Here is an 18,911-nt window from a genome sequence, read left to right as displayed (position 1 = left end):
TAGGATTTTGTGTCTTAGCTGTTTTGTAAAACACATTTTTTTTTCCTGGTGCAGCCAAGAACTTGGAAGGTTAGATTGAACTAAATACCTCAAATTAACATCACACTTTTTAAATCATAATGTTAGACAGCCTGGGGCATGGACTCAGTGCCATGTATAGCCGGCAGCATGGGAGAAAGTGCATTAACCCACATTCCCCTGCCTGCATCTTAGTTTTTCCATTCACCTGCTACAACCCCTGCTCCTCATTCAGTCTCTTCATGCACGACACCAGACTCCCTGGCACAACTACTCAACATCCCCCTGCTCCTCTTCAAGCTGTCTCCTGCTTCTTATGTTCCCTTGTCTCCTCATAGTTTCTTGTCCAGCCCACTAGCCATAGAGTCCAAGACATGGCCACTTCCCTGAGGCAACATGACTCAAGTATTATTGAAAACAATGGAAGGTAGCAGTCTTCCACATGCAAAGTCTGCATGTATAGTGAGGGAATATTGGCTTCAGCCATGCTGAAAGAAATGGAAGATGGAGGACATTTTGAAAAAGGGAAATTTCATGAGTTTTGACGTAAGGATTCTGAGGTAGTGTGAGACTTTTAAAAAAGCAACAACAAAAAACTCCCATAACTCTCTCAAGGTTCACGATTAGAGCCAGAATAAGGCACCCTACGCTCATGCCCAGGCTCCTAGGTGCTGGAGCCATGTAATTACAGCAGGTTCTCAGTCTTCACTGAAAAGAGAGAGAGGGGTTTCTAGCCCTCATGGCTGTGAAGAAAAACTTGAAAAAATGAACCAAATATAGGCCATTCAGCGATGTCAGTCTCAGCATGTGGATAGCCAGAAAATGACAGCTAGGAAAGAACTGCCCCACACATTTCAACAGGGTGTTAACTCCAAGACCTGCTGGGGGGGGGGGGTGTCCCACCAACACCACCAACACCACCCCAGCAGAAGACTGCGTATGTGGCAGGAGGAGAAAATGCAACAGGACTGGTCCAGCCATGCAGGTGCATTCCAACAGCTGAGATAAAGATTGAGGGCCCCCCCACTAGCACCCCTGCACTCTAGGGAGGGGATAGCTGACCCTTTTTACTGACCCTGCTGCTTTCAAGGGTATGGACCTCTACTGCCACTCCTGGATGTTGTCACTCTGGGAAGCGGGAAGTTCTATGGCTATGCTACACCCAGTGGGGAAGTACAGGGGTGGAGTTATAGGCGGCACACTATGACATGGGGCCCACGGCCTGAGATTGCCTGAATCCAGCCCTACTTTGCAATACAATTGCACAAGTTGGTAACATCACATTCACATCCTTCCTTCCCCTTATCCCCTAGTGTTTGCTAGTATAATTCATTATGTTTTACCTAAACAGACTGCAAATACTACAGGGTGAGAACAGCAATCTATTTGCCCATATAGCACCTTAACACTTATGGGGATGAATACACCAGTAATAATAATCTATATGTGCTATAGAGATGAAATTTTCAAAATTTTTGGAATGTGATTTTGGAATAAAGGTAGCATTGATTTTCATTTGGACTTGTGCTCTTAAACAATTTCAGAAGTTTTTGAAAATCCTACCCTTAAAGTCAGCAGGAAGCTCAAGTTGCCACAAAACTGTAGGACATTGCAATGCTACCATTCCTGCTGACTCTCACGAGCTCTTTATTTTAACTTTTAGTTAGGCAAAATCAACGTTTAGTTACCCAAAATCAGCCTCGGCCCTCACAGTACATTTAAAAACAAACAACAAACAAACAAAAAACCACAAGCACACACAGACTGATCCAAAACAGACAGAGGAAAGGCAACCCCCCCTCCAACAGGTGTGCTACTGAGCAGATCAAACTGGGGATAAGGATTTGTCTTAGTTCACTTTTCCATTAGGAATGAGCGACAGATCATTATTTCATGTCATGCTGAGATTACATACAAAATTGCTTCTTTGGTGGTATCTTACATGTTGTTTTGAGCCTGGATGCCTGTTAATGTCATTGACAGTAATGAGGTGTCTGTTCTGGAGGTTTACTAGGGTCTAAGAAGTTTTGTTTCTGCTACTGCTGTAACTGATTGGCTTTTATTTCTTGTGTCTTGCCTAGAACGTGGTGGTTTGTGTGCTGTTTTCATTTTGGGTTCCTGGTCTGTTTTATTAGTGTTGTTGCCTCTTGCTTCTTCCCCTCCCTGGCCCAACACCCAAATTCCTTGCCTGCTAGTGCACTTGGTTGGTTTGAACCTGCCATGGAGCTTTTCCGTACGTTTGGGTTGCACTGCTGAATGCATTCTTCTGTGATTTTTTTTCCCCTCTCCGTGATATTCGGTATTTCTTTCATGTAGAAAGAGTCTGTATGCAAAACAGCTTCTGACTCGCATTCAAACTGTATCTTCTGGCAGTTGGTTTTATTGGATCTTTGCTTATATTATGACCTATTACCAAGGTTATTATTGCTGCAGGTTTTTCCCCCAACTAGAGCTTAATGAACCTTGCTCATCTGGTTTAGCGTTTCGATGAGATTTCATTTTTAAAATATCCAACAGAATACCTTCCTCATCATTCTATTCCACTCATTGGTGTATTCAGAGAATGAGACATTTCTCCCCCTTCCAAAGAATATCCGCAGAACAGGGGTAGGATGGGGCCAAACGGGGAGTGGCCAGAGCCAGGAGCGGTGGAAGTGACCTAAAAGTGGAGGGGCCACAGGAGTTAAAATTAAAGTGAGAAAGATAGGGGAGATGTAGGCAGGACTACAGCTGAGCAGAGCCTTACAGGTGAGAAGAGGAAATTTCAGTAATTGAGATGGGGGATGACTAAGGCATGGATCCACGTTTTTGCAAAAGGGATAGAGAGAAGACAGACTGTGGAGATGTTACAGAGGAATAACTGGCAGGATTTAGTGGCAGCCTGGTAGTGCGTCCGGATCCAAAGCACTTTTCCACACACATGCCTGAAGATGTGCTAGTTTTACATTTTCTATAAAATGCTTTAGTAGTTGGTGGTAAGGAGCTGTGCTTCCGATGACATAGTGGCACAATTTGATCGTTTATAATATGCAGCCATGAATTTGGTTGCCTGTTCAATGGCATCCGGCATTGTTGCATTGATATCATCCAGCAGAGATAGGGAGCATCCAGCTTGCAGAAACTTCGACACAGTGCCTTTGCTGAGGCCAAAATAGGAAGCTACTGTATCCCAGCCTGAGAGAACATGGACAGCTAACAATCCTGGTACAATGTTCCAGTGTTGCTCTGTTACAGCTCTCTTGGATTGGGGATTCCATGATCACTAAAAATAATAGTGCAAGAGTAAGGAAAAACACACACCATATCTGGTAATACTGATGTTTTCATTGGTTTCTCTTTTGCATCCACTACTGTTTGTTGTACAACAATGTTGTCAGCTTCCTCATGCAAAGTGTACATATCTTCTCTGATCTCCACATCACCCTGGTTTATTTCAACTGGGGAGTTGTCTCTGCCTCGGATGATTAGCTTGTGCTTAACTTTCACTAATGACACACATTAGTCTTGAATGAGTTTTGTATAAATGATGTCAATCAACTATTTCTTATTTTCAGTAAGAAAACTTTTTGTTTGCCTCTGGGTGCTTAGTGGTATCTAAGAAATAGATGCACAGCTCTAGCTTCTTACCAATGGCTTCTCTTTCCCTTGCATCTGCAGCAATTCTCAACTTAATATCTTCTTTGTGGTTCTCTTGTATTTGTGGCTTATTGGGTGTTTATATTTGTGATGTCTTCCACCAGCCAGATGCATATGGGGAGGCTAAGAGCCCAATTCTTGAGTCTCTGGTTGCGGGATGATCCCAATGATGCCACTATGACTGTGGCCATACTTCATGTGAGGGTGGTTTCAATATACATGTCACCCATTGTACCAGGCCATATTCCGGGAACATGGTGTATGACATACTCATCCTTCATGAATCACTCTAAGGGCTTGTCTATACTGCCTGCTAAATTGGTGCAGTTGCGATCAATGCAGTGGTGTTGATTTAGCAGGTCTGGTGAAGACTTGATGAGTCGATGGGAGAGCGCGCTCTCATCGACTTCAGTACTCCACCTCCCTGAGAAGCGTAAGGTAAGTTGGCGGGAGAGCAGCCCCAACGACATAGCACGGTGTAGACTCTGTGTTAGGTCGATATAAGTTATGTCGCTCAGGGGTGATTTTTGACTTTGACTTAAGTGGTAGTGTAGACCAGGCCTAAGGTGTTACCTGGCATGGATTCTATGGATTTCAGGTAGTAACCCATACCAGGCTGTCACAAGGTGCTGGGCAAAGGGTTCTGATTCAGCCTTCTGTCACACCAGCTCCCATTTGGGGAATAAATTAGAGCTGGCTGGAGATAACCTGGCCCTAACTGGGGAAGCAGAGACAGCTGCTGCCTAATTAGTCTGGGGCTGTATAAAAGCCTCAGGGGAAGGAAGTCAGGGGAAGAGCAGAAGGAAAGGGAAAAGGCCGGGAGTGGAAGCAGGGAGGTAGCTCTTCCCACCCTCCTGCCTGCAGACGGTGAAGGGCCAACTGTACATGGTGAAACGGTGGTGGGAACAAGCTTGTGAATAAACTGCACCCGTGGATACTAACCCCAGGATCTCCGAGTGACTTTGTGGACCTAGCAGAGACAGGAGCCAAGGGGCCCTGCTGAGCTCTGCTACACATGCATTATTGGCATGTCCAGTTGCAAAGAAGCATGGTAGTGTCAGTTTCACAGCTTCAATATGCAGTGGCCAAACTCCTCCTCTCTGCTCTTACATATATCATCATCATTATGGAGACTGGTTTGGTGGCAACATATAGCCACATTTTTTTTTGTTCTGCTCTTGCTAGCTAAATCTTCTAATACCACAATTAGCATGCTCTGAGAATACAAGAAGAATATACCATATGCCTTGGTTCGGGGGAGTTGGAGGGTAAGGAAGGAGGGAGCGTACTAACAAGTTATACCACTAATACAGACATAACATATGCACACTTAGCCAATTATGTTCCATAACAAAATATTAAGTGTGACATTTTCACTTAAAAATAATTAAAATTCATTAAAAATGGTTTCACTGTTACCTGGTTTGGGATTCAGGAGGAAGGGTGATAAGTGCTCATGTTTCGTTTCAAAATGCTCAACAGTGACAAGGTGTCATCAAGGCAGTTTGTTTGAATTTAGGGACTGAAAATTCAGAATATGCAAAAAACGCATGCATGCACACGCATACCACTAGCTGTATGGACACTAAACAAGGTATTGCCAAAAACTTGCTTTTCTCTACTGGATTAAGAGCAGAAGCAAGCCAGCAACTCCCCCGGAAGTGCTGCATGAAAAAAATGTACATATCTAGATTAAAAAAAAAAAATTCTCTAGCCTCAACTGAGGTTTTTATGTCTTATAAATGGTTTGATCCTACCAGGCGCTGAGGCCCTTCAGTTTCCACAGAAGTCAAGTGGACTGGGACCATAGTCCTTAGACTTTATATGGTCATTGGGCATATTTTACATGCTATTTCAGTTTAAACGCGTTTGACATTTCTGATGGGTACCCAATTCCTGTGCTCCATTTCACTGAATGAAATCTCTGGATAACATTCACCCAATACACATGGGCAAGGTATTATATTACTTCTGCATAAACAGCTTCAGGCAAAATTGGTATTTGCATGTCTTGTTGGGGAGACTAATCTGGACTTAATGTAAAATGCATGTTTCAAGCAGTAGCTGTGCCTATAAATTACCATAAGAAATTGAGCTATTGAATATAAAATTTGTGTCAAGTTTGCCCCTACAAACCAAACATGCTATCTAAATGATATCCTATCTTGGAAAACAATGCAGAGGTTTAAAAAAAAAAAAGGTAGATTAGAGGCTCACTTATCCTCCTGTATGTCCCAAATACAACAGTCTAAAAAGACCGTTCTTTTGAACATGTTACTACATTATTGCACTGACTACAGTTTTTGGTGCTACATGGAAGAGCAGGAGCCTAAGTGGCCATAGTTAAAAAGGTAGTGCCTACATACATTTCTATTGAACTAAAAATAAATATTGGGTATATATGTGGGATCTTTTAGATTTAGTGAAGGACAGACTTGGGGAATCTCAAACAAAAAAAGACTGTGCACTTAAAAAGCCAGAACTATGAGCATTTTTAAAAATTATTCATCTATTGGACTAACACTACCACTCCGAAGAAGTGGGCTGTAGTCCACGAAAGCTTATGCTCTAATAAATTTGTTAGTCTCTAAGGTGCCACAAGTACTCCTGTTCTTCTTTTTGCGGATACAGACTAACACGGCTGCTACTCTGAAAACTACCACCTCTACGTCTTTTTCAAAAGTTTTAAATAGTCTTCTCTGTGTTAATGTTTTGAATGTGAGTTTAAACTGTAAGAAAGGCTGACTATTCTCTCGGAATCTGAAAATTTGCATGAAGTGTTCTCTCTCAGGTTGTCCTAGACAACAAGGCACAAAAACTCAGAAGTTTAATTTGTACTTTAAAAATCCAAAGTAAATCCAATTTGTGCTCTCAGACTGTGCTGTTTGACTTCTCAAAGGATGAGGAAACTGTGCTTCACAGATACACTATATAAACATCCTAATGCTCTGCTCCATCACAAAACCTCTAAGAGCAGGTGGTGTAAGATCTTTGCAATGTAAACACACATCAAGATTCCCACAGTACTCTGGTTTGAACAGTCAGTGAAAGGACACAGTAGAGAACGCTTCTTTTTGGGAGCAGCATGGGACATGTAGACAGTGTTAGATGCCTTGGAATGTTTCTCAAAACTCAAAGATAATTAGCATTTTATGCTTAAATTCATGACTAAATAAGTTATACAATGTAAATGTATCCATTCAGGCACTTTAAGTGCCTGCATGTCAGTAGCTTTATATAGACTTTGGCTTGGCCACATTGGCAGTAGCTCATATTAACTGATAATATGAGCAAATTATTTGATAGGATGGGTTCATTTGTTTTGACAGACTCTGCTTCATCCATCTCGGAACAGAGCAATACCATGTTGGGGGGAGGGGGCGGAGAGAAGAGTGAGACGAGCTCAGAGGCCTGGTCTACACTAGAAAATTAGGTTGGTTTAACCACATCAGTCAGGGGTATGAAAAAGCCACACCACTAAGTGGTGTAGTTAAACCGACTTATGTCCCTGTGTAGGCAGCACTAGGTCAAGAGACAAATTCTTCTGGTGGCCTAGCTACCACTTTTCCGAGAGGTGGATTTACCTACCTAGCCTTATGCAATTAGTGTCTACATTGAAGCACAGATGTGCTGTTGTAGCGTTTTAAGTGTAGATAAGCCTTAAGTTAGTTTCGTGCCTTTTTACAAAGGTCTCTGTTCTTAGTTTTTAGTGTTTTTTTTATTTTTTTTATTTTTTTTAAGTAACAGTTCTGCTGGAAACAATCATTTGCAGTTGTTTCCTGCAGTCCCACCAAACTTGGCATTCTTAACCATAGCTATCTCTACTATCTCCTACAGTCGCCTTAACCATTGTTTAAAACAAATGTGCATTTCCCTGACTAATCAGTTCCAGACTGGCTGAGTCATCAAGAGAAGGCAAATTGTACTGTAATTCTGAGAAAGCAAAAACTTCCAAAAGAAACAATACCTGGTAATGAAAGCCAATAGGGAGCAAGGAGGGAACAAGCCAAGAAAGGAAGCTAAACTGCACTTAACTGCAGTTAAGAAAAGCATTCTATGATATAAAAATTTATATAATTTAGAATTTTGCCATTAGTGAGCTTTAGCTTATAGGCCCATGCTGTGTCTGAACTATTTACCTGGTGGTAACTATTGGGTTTTATTCGGTCTGTGGCATAGCTGAGAGTCTATTTGCATTTCCAATAGTGTTAAGGATATTTCTTGCATCTTTATTTCTCTAAGATGTATAAGACATCAGGTAGGTGCTAGATAGGTGAAGAAATTGTCTTTCAATGACCACCAACTGTATAATTGTTGCCCTGTAAATGACCGACACTGCAATACCATTTTCTGTCTTTTGAATGTACAGATTCTGCCAGTCACTGATAATTCAGTTCCGTTTTTGACTAGAAACAGGTGCTGTTCTATGCATGACAAGGCAGCTTGTACCCTATTAACCTACGACTAACACAATTACCTCTGCCCAGAAGCATTTACTGGCCTAGGAACAGTTTTAATAACTCTTAGTCCCAGCTACAAGTATTAACTCATACAAAATATTCTTCTTCTGTCCTGTTGCTGCTCAAGAGGATTGTATATTTACAGTTTAGTTCCCAGGGTTGTGCTCTGTACATTAGAGAATATTCATGTATTTCTTGTTTTGCTTGACTCCTTTGTGGGCTTTTGGTTAGAAAAAGGCCAGTGAGTTATGTTCAGTTATAAAGGTGCCGCCCAAGCCACAACATCCATGCTGCTATTTTGAGTGCACTAGCTCAAGTCCCACTAGCATGAGTCGGTCTACCTGGACTGGTAGCTCACTCCCAGCTGCAGCATAGACACACCCAAAGTGCATAAGACCTTCCTGTAAACTGACTAAAGTCCAATAGGTAACATTCACAGAAACCATTGGACATACTGATCAAGAAAGGACCATTTAAAAGAGATTCATAAGCTGTATGTAAAGTTCTCCATAGGGTGGAGGCAGAGGCTGCTAGAGATGTAACTGAAACCGTGTGTGCTGGAGCACAGGCCAGAGTGTTTCCTGATTCTGTTCCAGCTCTTCTTTGAGTATAGGAATTAATTTGTAGACATTAACCTAACGTGTGAAGAATTCTGGTTGGAATTGGGCTTGGCTTTGCCCTATTAGGCCAAGAATATCTTATGCAAGACATATGTATTTTTCTATGGCAGTAAGGGCGGGTTGTTACTTTGTGTGTAGCCCCCCCTTCACCCGGTTACCTTCTTTAATGTTAATCTGCTTACAGGTTTTGATGGACAGGCCTGGGTTCTTCTGGATCCTGCCACTCACTCAGCAGGGTGTATCTTCATTTTTTCCTATGACTCTATTTGGCGGTGCCTCCACCCCCCTCACTCATTCCTGGCAGGGTCACCAGGGCAGTTTGGGAGGAAAACTCTAACCCAGGGTAATCCCTACTTTCTTGCCGGATAGTTGGAGACTTCCATGAAATAACACAAACACATACAGTATATTCAATGCAATAATGATATTGAACAGGAAACAAATATACATAACAGGGTAAAACACTATTTTTAGGGTCACCGGTGCCCATGCTGCTAATACCTGTGACTTTCCCCAGTCACATGACTTGAGGTAGCAAATGTAAGATTAGTGTCCTGTTGGTACGTGTACTTTGTTGATGACCTATGACCACAAAATTCTTCTCTGCAGTGGTTTAGCAGTGTGGCTGACTGGGTTCACTACAGCCCAAAGGACTCACAAGTGGGAGAAGGTGTTAAGTCCTTCCACAGGTTTAATATGCAGCAGGTTATAAAATCCCCAAACCCTTACTCCCTGGCTTGAGGACACAGTTCAGGGAGTAGGAGGCCCCCAAAACAAATTCCCTGACTGACTGACTAAAAGATGGTGCACTCACAAACTCCATGAATGATCCTCAGGTTCAGAGATGACTCTGGACTCCTGAGTTACTGCAGAGGGGCTGGCAGGGATCCTCTTCAGGCAGGAATCAGGCTGCTTCGGTCCCAGGATTTCCCCTCACCACAAAGGGGTGCAGGGCTCAAGGTGCAGGTTACACAACTGTACTAAAATCCAAACTGTCGTCTCCTAGCCCAGCATCCAGACACACATACACAGCAGGCAGCAGCCCTGAACTAGCAGAGAGCAGAGCTGACCATGTGGTGACTGGTCTCACCTAGGGAGCTGGAGGGCTAACTCAGCCTGGCTGGGGAAGTTTCCCAGCAAAAGTCTACAAACTGGGAATCCTCAGTAGAGAAGGAAAAGCCCAGCTGAGGGATCTTGCTTTCAGGTCCCTAGAGGCCAGTTTTTAGGGGGAATCCTGCATGCAGGCCTGGGACTCACCAGCTCCTCAGACAGCCAGTCCTGCCCTTCTCCTGGTTGGCTCCAGACTGACTCAAAAAATGGCTTCTCCCCTTTCCTGAACTCCCTGGGAGGGGCATCTTACTCCCTATTGGTTGCCAGGCAGGCTCTGAGTTTGCCTTGGCTCCCCCTGAGTTGCCAGCAGATAGAACCCCAGGAATCTAGGTAATCTCCTTGGGGGGTTACATGTGGATGAGCAGGATGAGAAGAAGGGATCATTTTCAGAACCTCTGAAGGTGCAATTGAGTGGTCTTCAGGGCCAGCGCTTCCACTAGGCGTCCTAGGCAGTCGCCTAGGGCGGCAGGTTGTGGGGGGTGGCATTTCACCACCTTCTGCGGAATTTCGGTGGCGAGGGGCTTCTTTTGCTCTGGGTCTTCGGCGGAAATTCGGTGGCGGGTCCTTCACTCACTCTGGGACCCGCCACCGAAGTGCCCCGAAGACCCGGAGTGGAAGGACCCCTGCTGCCGAGAACGCAGCTTCAGAGGAGGAGCTGCTGCCGATTACTGTGGAGAGTGCTGCCGCCTAGGGCGGCAAAAACCCTGGCGCCGCTCCTGGTGGTCTTCATTTGTCTACAGTTATAAAAGGTCTTTTTTTTTATTCTTTTCCCTTACTGTGACAATCACTGCTCCAAGCTATGGAGCACTCTAAAGTGTCAATGGGACTGTTCACGTACTTATAGTTAGGCACATAGTTTAAATATTTTGACAGAGCATGAGTCAGATTGCTCAGGACCTCTAGTTCTTAAGCTCAATATTAATTTCTGTTTCACTAAGTGGGCATGCTCAAACTTGTGCTTTTTATTACTTATGAAATAATAATTCACTGTTTATCTTCTGGTCTGAGGGAGGGCAAAAGGAACCTTACTGAGAATAGTGGTAATAGAGTTGGTTGAAATTTTTCAAACTTTTTTTTCCAGATTGGAAACTTTTTTGCAAATAAATGTGTTTTTTCTAAAGGTTTCTCCCCCCCCCCCACCCCCAACAAAACTGGACTATGGAAAATTTAGTTGCTGTTTAGCTTTTGGGCTTTCCTTCCCCCCTTCTCTGTATGGAAGAGTTTAAAAAAGGAGGAGGACGTAGAATGTTCAGAGTTGACAAAACTGTGCAGGTTACAAGAACATTATGATGTTTATATTGGATTCCAACAAATTCTTGGACTGCATTGGAGACAACTTTTTATTTCAGAAGGTTGAAAAAGCTACTAGGGGGGAAGCTGTTCTAGACTTGATTTTAACAAATAGGGAGGAACTCGTTGAGAATGTGAAAGTAGAAGGCAGCCTGGGTGAAAGTGATCATGAAATCATAGAGTTTGCAATTCTAACGAAGGGTAGAAGGGAGAACAGCAAAATAGAGACAATGGATTTCAGGAAGGCAGATTTTGGGAAGCTCAGAGAGCTGATAGGTAAGGTCCCATGGGAATCAAGACTGAGGGGAAAAACAACTGAGGAGAGTTGGCAGTTTTTCAAAGGGACACTATTAAGGGCCCAAAAGCAAACTATTCCGCTGGTTAGGAAAGATAGAAAATGTGGCAAAAGACCACCTTGGCTTAACCATGAGATCTTGCACGATCTAAAAAATAAAAAGGAGTCATATAAAAAATGGAAACTAGGACAGATTACAAAGGAGGAATATAGGCAAACAACACAGGAATGCAGGGGCAAGATTAGAAAGGCAAAGGCCCAAAATGAGCTCAAACTAGCTACGGGAATAAAAGGAAACAAGAAGACTTTTTATCAATACATTAGAAGCAAGAGGAAGACCAAAGACAGGGTAGGCCCACTGCTTAGTGAAGAGGGAGAAACAGTAACAGGAAACTTGGAAATGGCAGAGATGCTTAATGACTTCTTTGTTTCGGTCTTCACCGAGAAGTCTGAAGCAATGCCTAACATAGTGAATGCTAATGGGAAGGGGGTAGGTTTAGCGGATAAAATAAAAAAAGAACAAGTTAAAAATCACTTAGAAAAGTTAGATGCCTGCAAGTCACCCGGGCCTGATGAAATGCATCCTAGAATACTCGAGGAGGTATCTGAGCCTCTAGCTATTATCTTTGGAAAGTCATGGGAGACGGGAGAGATTCCAGAAGACTGGAAAAGGGCAAATAGAGTGCCCATCTATAAAAAGGGAAATAAAAACAACCCAGGTAACTACAGACCAGTTAGTTTAACTTCTGTGCCAGGGAAGATAATGGAGCAAGTAATTAAGGAAATCATCTGCAAACACTTGGAAGGTGGTAAGGTGATAGGGAACAGCCAGCATGGATTTGTGAAGAACAAATCATGTCAAACCAATCTGATAGCTTTCTTTGATAGAATAACGAGCCTTGTGGATAAGGGTGAAGCGGTGGATGTGGTATACCTAGACTTTAGTAAGGCATTTGATACGGTCTCGCATGGTATTCTTATCGATAAACTAGGCAAATACAAATTAGATGGGGCTACTATAAGGTGGGTGCATAACTGGCTGGATAACCGTACTCAGAGAGTTATTATTAATGGTTCCCAATCCTGCTGGAAAGGCGTAACGAGTGGGGTTCCGCAGGGGTCTGTTTTGGGACCGGCTCTGTTCAATATCTTCATCAACGACTTAGATATTGGCATAGAAAGTACGCTTATTAAGTTTGCGGATGATACCAAACTGGGAGGGATTGCAACTACTTTGGAGGACAGGGTCATAATTCAAAATGATCTGGACAAATTGGAGAAATGGTCTGAGTTAAACAGGATGAAGTTTAACAAAGACAAATGCAAAGTGCTCCACTTAGGAAGGAAAAATCAATTTCACACATACAGAATGGGAAAAGACTGTCTAGGAAGGAGTACGGCAGAAAGGGATCTAGGGGTTATAGTGGACCACAAGCTAAATATGAGTCAACAGTGTGATGCTGTTGCAAAAAAAGCAAACATGATTCTGGGATGCATTAACAGGTGTGTTGTGAGCAAGACACGAGAAGTCATTCTTCCGCTCTACTCTGCTCTGGTTAGGCCTCAGCTGGAGTATTGTGTCCAGTTCTGGGCGCCGCATTTTAAAAAAGATGTGGAGAAATTGGAAAGGGTCCAAAGAAGAGCAACAAGAATGATTAAAGGTCTTGAGAACATGACCTATGAAGGAAGGCTGAAAGAACTGGGTTTGTTTAGTTTGGAGAAGAGAAGACTGAGAGGGGACATGATAGCAGTTTACAGGTATCTAAAAGGGTGTCATGAGGAGGAGGGAGAGAACTTGTTCACCTTAGCCTCTAAGGATAGAACCAGAAACAATGGGTTTAAACTGCAGCAAGGGAGGTCTAGGTTGGACATTAGGAAAAAGTTCCTAACTGTCAGGGTGGTTAAACACTGGAATAAATTGCCTAGGGAGGTTGTGGAATCTCCGTCTCTGGAGATATTTAAGAGTAGGTTAGATAAATGTCTATCAGGGATGGTCTAGACAGTATTTGGTCCTGCCATGCGGGCAGGGGACTGGACTCGATGACCTCTCGAGGTCCCTTCCAGTCCTATAATCTATGATTCTATGATTGTTATATACGCTTTTGAATTAACCTTTTATCTTCAATGCTTTCTAAAAGAGTCGTCATCTTAGAAGTAATAAATCTGCCTTTTGGGATCAATAAAAAAGATATAGGTAGATTTTCCTCTGTTTAATTTGGGAGGATGAGGAGAAACTGGTGGGTTTGTAGATGGAGTGGGAAATATTGCATATTTTTCTTCCTCCAGAAGTAGTAATTTCCTGCAGGAAGCTGTAAAAATAATTAATTCAATAACAAATTAAACTTCACTAGTGCCTTCCATCAGTGGACTTCAAAGCATGTTTGCTTTACAAACATTGCCAGTGAATTACCTTAAGCCTCACAACATCCTGTGAAGTAGATGAATATTTCTGGCCTCATTTTATAGATGGAGAAACTGAGGCAAAGATAAATTAGGATTTGCCCTGGGTTATCCAGGAAGGATGTGATGGAGTCAGGAATGAAGCTCTGATCTCCTGATTTGTAGACCAGTGTCTTCACTGCAAGACCATCCTTTTTCTCCTGCAATAAATCCCTGTTCTCCAGTAAGAAATAACAGCTGACAGACTAAATGGAATGAGGTAAAAATGTGTAAATAATGGAGGAGATGATTATGATTTAGATGGTGTGGTGTGCCTTGCACTGGTGTATTTCACCTGTATGAGGGCAGAAAGAAAGAAAACACCTCCCTATAATATTAATTACCATTAGAGCTTTTGTCTTAAAACAATCTTTTTGAGGTGAAGAGCTGATTGTTTTGGTGATATGAAGAGATGTTACTGAGGAAATAAATACATAGCACATGCTTGCAAAACCCCAGCCCAATTCCAGCACAGAGAACTCACCTTAGCCCCTGGAGTCACAAAGCAAGCATAGAGTTGCAATGCAATCACAGAGGGAAAACAAACATTTGACTAAGAGGTGAGGAAGCTTTAGGTACATGCATGAGAAGAAGTTTGCAGAGAAAATAACTCATATGCCACAGTCAACAGAATGCATATTCCCTAGAGATTAAGCCAAAGTTTGCATGAAACTAAAATGACAAACTCACAGCATTCCCAGTTGAAAGAAAAATAGGTTTGCTGGAAAACGTGGGTCAGGTTTTAAAACCAAGAGAAGAAACAAACTAGTGAAACATCTGTATTATTCTATATGCAATGAATATCTGAAGATTAATGATATGCTGTATCTTGCCAATACCACATTTTTTTCTGTTTATATATTTATAACCATCATCTCTTTTTCTCATGTGTTAGGTACAGAAAGAACTGGCTGCTGTCATTGCTTTGAAAGCAAGAAAGTCAGGTAAGTACAGATAGTTGGCCCTAATGGGGCTTCATAACATCGTTCTCCTCTGTCATTTATTAAAGTATTTGATTCTTCATTGTTGACTTATTAAAAGGTAGGTTGTATTAGAAAGCAAGAAATACAAAATCTCATTCCACATTAAAGGATTGTGTAGTTGAAGAGTCTCCTTGTATCAACACAATATAATTACTGTGGTGTTCCCGCCATCTAGTATCCCACCTAATAAAGTGTAAAGGCAGAATAGTTGCTAAGAATGTGAACTGTTTGGGGCTGCTTTAGTTAAGTTTTTTCTGTTTGCTTATATTTATATGTAATAATGTTTATTTGTTTATTACAAATGTACAGTTCTTGAGTTTTGTGATAGTTCTGTTAAGATTGTGGATTGCAAATTTCTTTCTGTATTTTCCCTATTAATGCCAACTTCGTTTTGGCCCTTTTTAAGAATTTTTTTTTAAATGATTTGCTATATCCTTGTTTGCTGGGGTATATTTTGCTGCTTTCTATCATCTCTTTTTACGTGATCTAAAGTGACAGCAAAAGTGCCATCAAGAGCATGTTGCCTTAGGACTTTTCTACACTACACTGGTGTAGTACAACCCTCCTAGTGTAGAGGTAGTTATAGCTGTATAAAGGTACTTTATACTGCAATAGCTATTTGCACAGAAGAGGGGGATACCTATACCAGTATTAGCCACCTTTATATTGATATAGCAGCACCCACACCACACTCTAAGGATTTTACCATTTAAAAAAATTCATACCCCTAAATAGGGTTGCCAACTTCCTAATGGCACAAAACCGAATTCCCATTCCCCGAGGCTCTGCCCCTTCCCCCTCCTCCCCCGCTTCAGAGGCCTCATCCTCATTTTCACCAGCCTGGGACAGGGGTTTGGGGTGTGGGAGAGGGCTCCAGGCTGGGGCAGAGGGTTGGGGTGTGGGGAAGGGCTCTGGGTGGGGTTAGAAATGAGGGGTTTGGGAGAGGGTTCCAGGCTGGGGCAGGGGTTTGGGGTATGTATGTGGGGGGTGAGGGCTCTGGGTGAAGGCTCTGGGTGAAGCCAGAAATGAGGGGTTCAGGAGAGGGCACCCCCTGGGGCAGGGGGTCTGGGATGCTGGGGGCAGGGGTGAGGACTCTGGCTGGTGGTGTGGGCTCTGGGGTGGGGCCTAGGGTTACCATATTTCCACAATCAAAAAAGAGGAAACTGGGAGGAAGCCCCGTCCCCATCCCGCCCCCATCCACTCCCACAACCCCTCCCCGCTTCTTGTCCCCTGACTGCCCCCTGCTGAGAACCCTTCACCCTAACTGCCCCCCAGGACCCTACCTGTCCCCTGACTGCCCCGACCCATATCCACTCGCATGGGTGGCAGGGTTGTAGAAATTTTGGTGGTGCCCAGAACCCACCCCCCACACCTGCCTAAAGCTCTGGGAGGGGGGTTGGGTGGGGGGAGGAGGTCTGGGGTGCAGGTCCTGGGCTGGGGATTAGGGTGCAGGCGGGGTGCAAGGTGCAGGCTCTAGAATAGAGTTTGGGTGCTGGGTGCAGGCTCCGGGCTGGGGCAGGGGGTGGTGTGCAGGAGGGGGTGAGGGGTGCAGGCTCTGGGATGGAGTTTGGGGGTGGGAGGCGGTGCAAAGGGAGGGGGTGCAGGCTTTGGGAGGGAGTTTGAGGGCAGGAGGGGGTGTGTGGGGAGGGGGTTTGGGCGGGAGTTTGGTGATAGGAGGGGGTGCAGGGGTGAGGGCTGTGGGTCTGAGGATGAGGGGATCATGATGCAGGAGGGGGCTCAGGGCGGGGGCAGAGGATTAGGGTGCGGGGGGATGAGGGTTGGGGATGAGGGGTTCATGATGCAGGAGGGGGCTCAGGGCTGGGGCAGAGGATTAGGGTGCGGGGGGATGAGGGTTGGGGATGAGGGGTTCATGATGCAGGAGGGGGCTCATGGCTGGGGCAGAGGATAAGGGTGCAGGGGATGAGGGCTGGGGTGAGGGGTTCATGATGCAGGAGGGGGCTCAGGGCTGGGGCAGAGGATTAGGGTGCAGGGGGATGAGGGCTCAGGGCTGGGGCAGAGGATTAGGGTGTGGAGGGATGACGGCTCTGGCTGGGGCTGGGGATGAGGGGTACATGATGCAGGAGGAGGCTCAGGGCTGGGGCAGAGGATTAGGGTGTGGGGGGATGAGGGCTAGGGATGAGGGGTTTGGGGCATTGGAGAGGCTCGGGGCTAGGGTGGAAGGGCAGGGTAAGGGCAGCCTGCCTTGCCATTAGTGGATGGGGGGCACTAGGACCTGGGGGCAGCAGGCAGCAGTTGCTGCTGGCTCTGGCAGTACAAGCAGGCAAGGGAGAGGCAGGCAGTGACGGGGGGGACGCGTGTGAGAGGGGGGTGGGCAGGTGGAGGCCAGGGATCCATCCAACCCTCCCCCTGCTCCCTTATCCTCTGCCCCAGGACTCCCCTTACCATGCCTATGTCCACGTGTAGGTAAAACATGCTGCAGGCAGCAGGGGGGAGCAGGGGAGGGCTCTGGCTGCTGGAGGCCAATGGGAGCAGCTCAGTCAGGCCCTGCCACCCAATCAGCAGCCGCACTCTGCATGGAAGGGAGGGAGATAGGGGAGGGGAAAAATCCCAGACCTTTTAACCTTGTTACCAGTTCCTCCCAGACGGCTATTTAGAGACGCAAAAGCTGGACATGTACGGGGAAACACGGACGGATGGTAACCCTAGTGGGGCCGGGGATGAGGGCTTGGAGTGAAGGAGGAGGCTCCGGGCTGGGGCAAGGGGTTCCGGGTGTGGGGTCCTGGTGGCGCTTATTGCCACTCCCAGAAAGCGGCCCCCAGATCTCTGCAGCCCCGTGGCACATGGGTGGCCAGGGAGGCTCTGTGCGCTGCCCTTGCACCTGCAGACACTGCCCCTGCAGCTCCCATTGGTCGCGGTTCCTGGCCAGTGGGAGCTGCGGAGCTGGCATTCGGGGCGACGGCAGCGTACGGAGCCTCCCTGACTGCCCATGTGCCTAGGGCTGCAAGGACCTGGAGTCTGATTCTGGGAGCTGCGCAGAGCTAGGGCAGGCAAGGAGCCTGCCTTAGCCCCAGACTCCTGCTGTGCTGCTGACCGGACTTTTAACAGCCTGGTTGGCGGTGCCTTTTCGACCTGGCATTCCAGTCGAAAACCGGATGTCTGGCAACCCTACCCCTAAATGAAATAGTAATACTGGTAGAACTTTCAAGGGTAGGCCAGGCCTTTCTAATGCATTATTTTAAGCATTTGGTATGGCAGCTCAAATTTGCAAAAAGCTACTCCTTTGAGATAGATATTTTGGAATTTAACTAGTGCCTGCTTGTTTTTGTTTTTAAAGAGCAACATTGCAATTTGCATTTCTTAATGCCTTATGTTGGAGTAGTGCATGTAGAGGTATTGCAGGGTCAGGCATTATTGTAAATTTTAAATTAAGTTAACGTTATTGTTTCGGGGCAGAGTGAATTAGGACAGTTGTTTACTCTTATTTACTTTATTGCTGATGGTTAAGGTCACAGCCATTAGCTCTAGTCTTGACTCTTAGTTCATATTGATAAGCTTTATTGCTTTCTCACTGTGTCTTGCCTGATAAAGCTTAGAGTATTCCAGAGAGAGAGCTTCTTACAGTATGTTAAGATTTGAAAGCCACACATCTTTCCATCATATAGTTTTCTAACCTTCAGAGGGGTAGCCGTGTTAGTCTGAATCTGTAAAAAGCAACAGAGGGTCCTGTGGCACCTTTGAGACTAACAGAAGTACTGGGAGCATAAGCTTTCGTGGGTAAGAACCTCACTTCTTCAGATGCAAGTAATGGAAATCTCCAGAGGCAGGTATATATCAGTGTGGAGATAACGAGGTTAGTTCAATCAGGGAGGGTGAGGTGCTCTGCTAGCAGTTGAGGTGTGAACACCAAGGGAGGAGAAACTGTTTCTGTAGTTGGATAGCCATTCACAGTCTTTGTTTAATCCTGATCTGATGGTGTCAAATTTACAAATGAACTGGAGCTCAGCAGTTTCTCTTTGGAGTCTGGTCCTGAAGTTTTTTTGCTGTAAGATGGCAACCTTTACATCTGCTATTGTGTGGCCAGGGAGGTTGAAGTGTTCTC

General features: G+C 44.8%; 1 protein-coding gene across 2 annotated transcripts in view; it reads left to right on the top strand.

The window, feature by feature from the left end:
- RAPGEF5 (Rap guanine nucleotide exchange factor 5) overlaps window positions 1–18,911 on the top strand; it is a 236,881-nt gene that overhangs the window by 54,534 nt on the left and 163,436 nt on the right. For both annotated transcript variants that reach the window (XM_024106678.3, XM_024106672.3), the window contains exon 7: window positions 14,764–14,812. In XM_024106678.3, the coding sequence (XP_023962446.2) occupies window positions 14,764–14,812 (49 nt within the window). The remainder of the gene's footprint in view (window positions 1–14,763; window positions 14,813–18,911) is intronic.

This window comes from Chrysemys picta, chromosome 2 (assembly GCF_011386835.1).
Source record: "Chrysemys picta bellii isolate R12L10 chromosome 2, ASM1138683v2, whole genome shotgun sequence".
NCBI classification, from domain to species: domain Eukaryota; kingdom Metazoa; phylum Chordata; order Testudines; family Emydidae; genus Chrysemys; species Chrysemys picta.
This window is presented reverse-complemented; position numbering and strand designations above follow the sequence as displayed.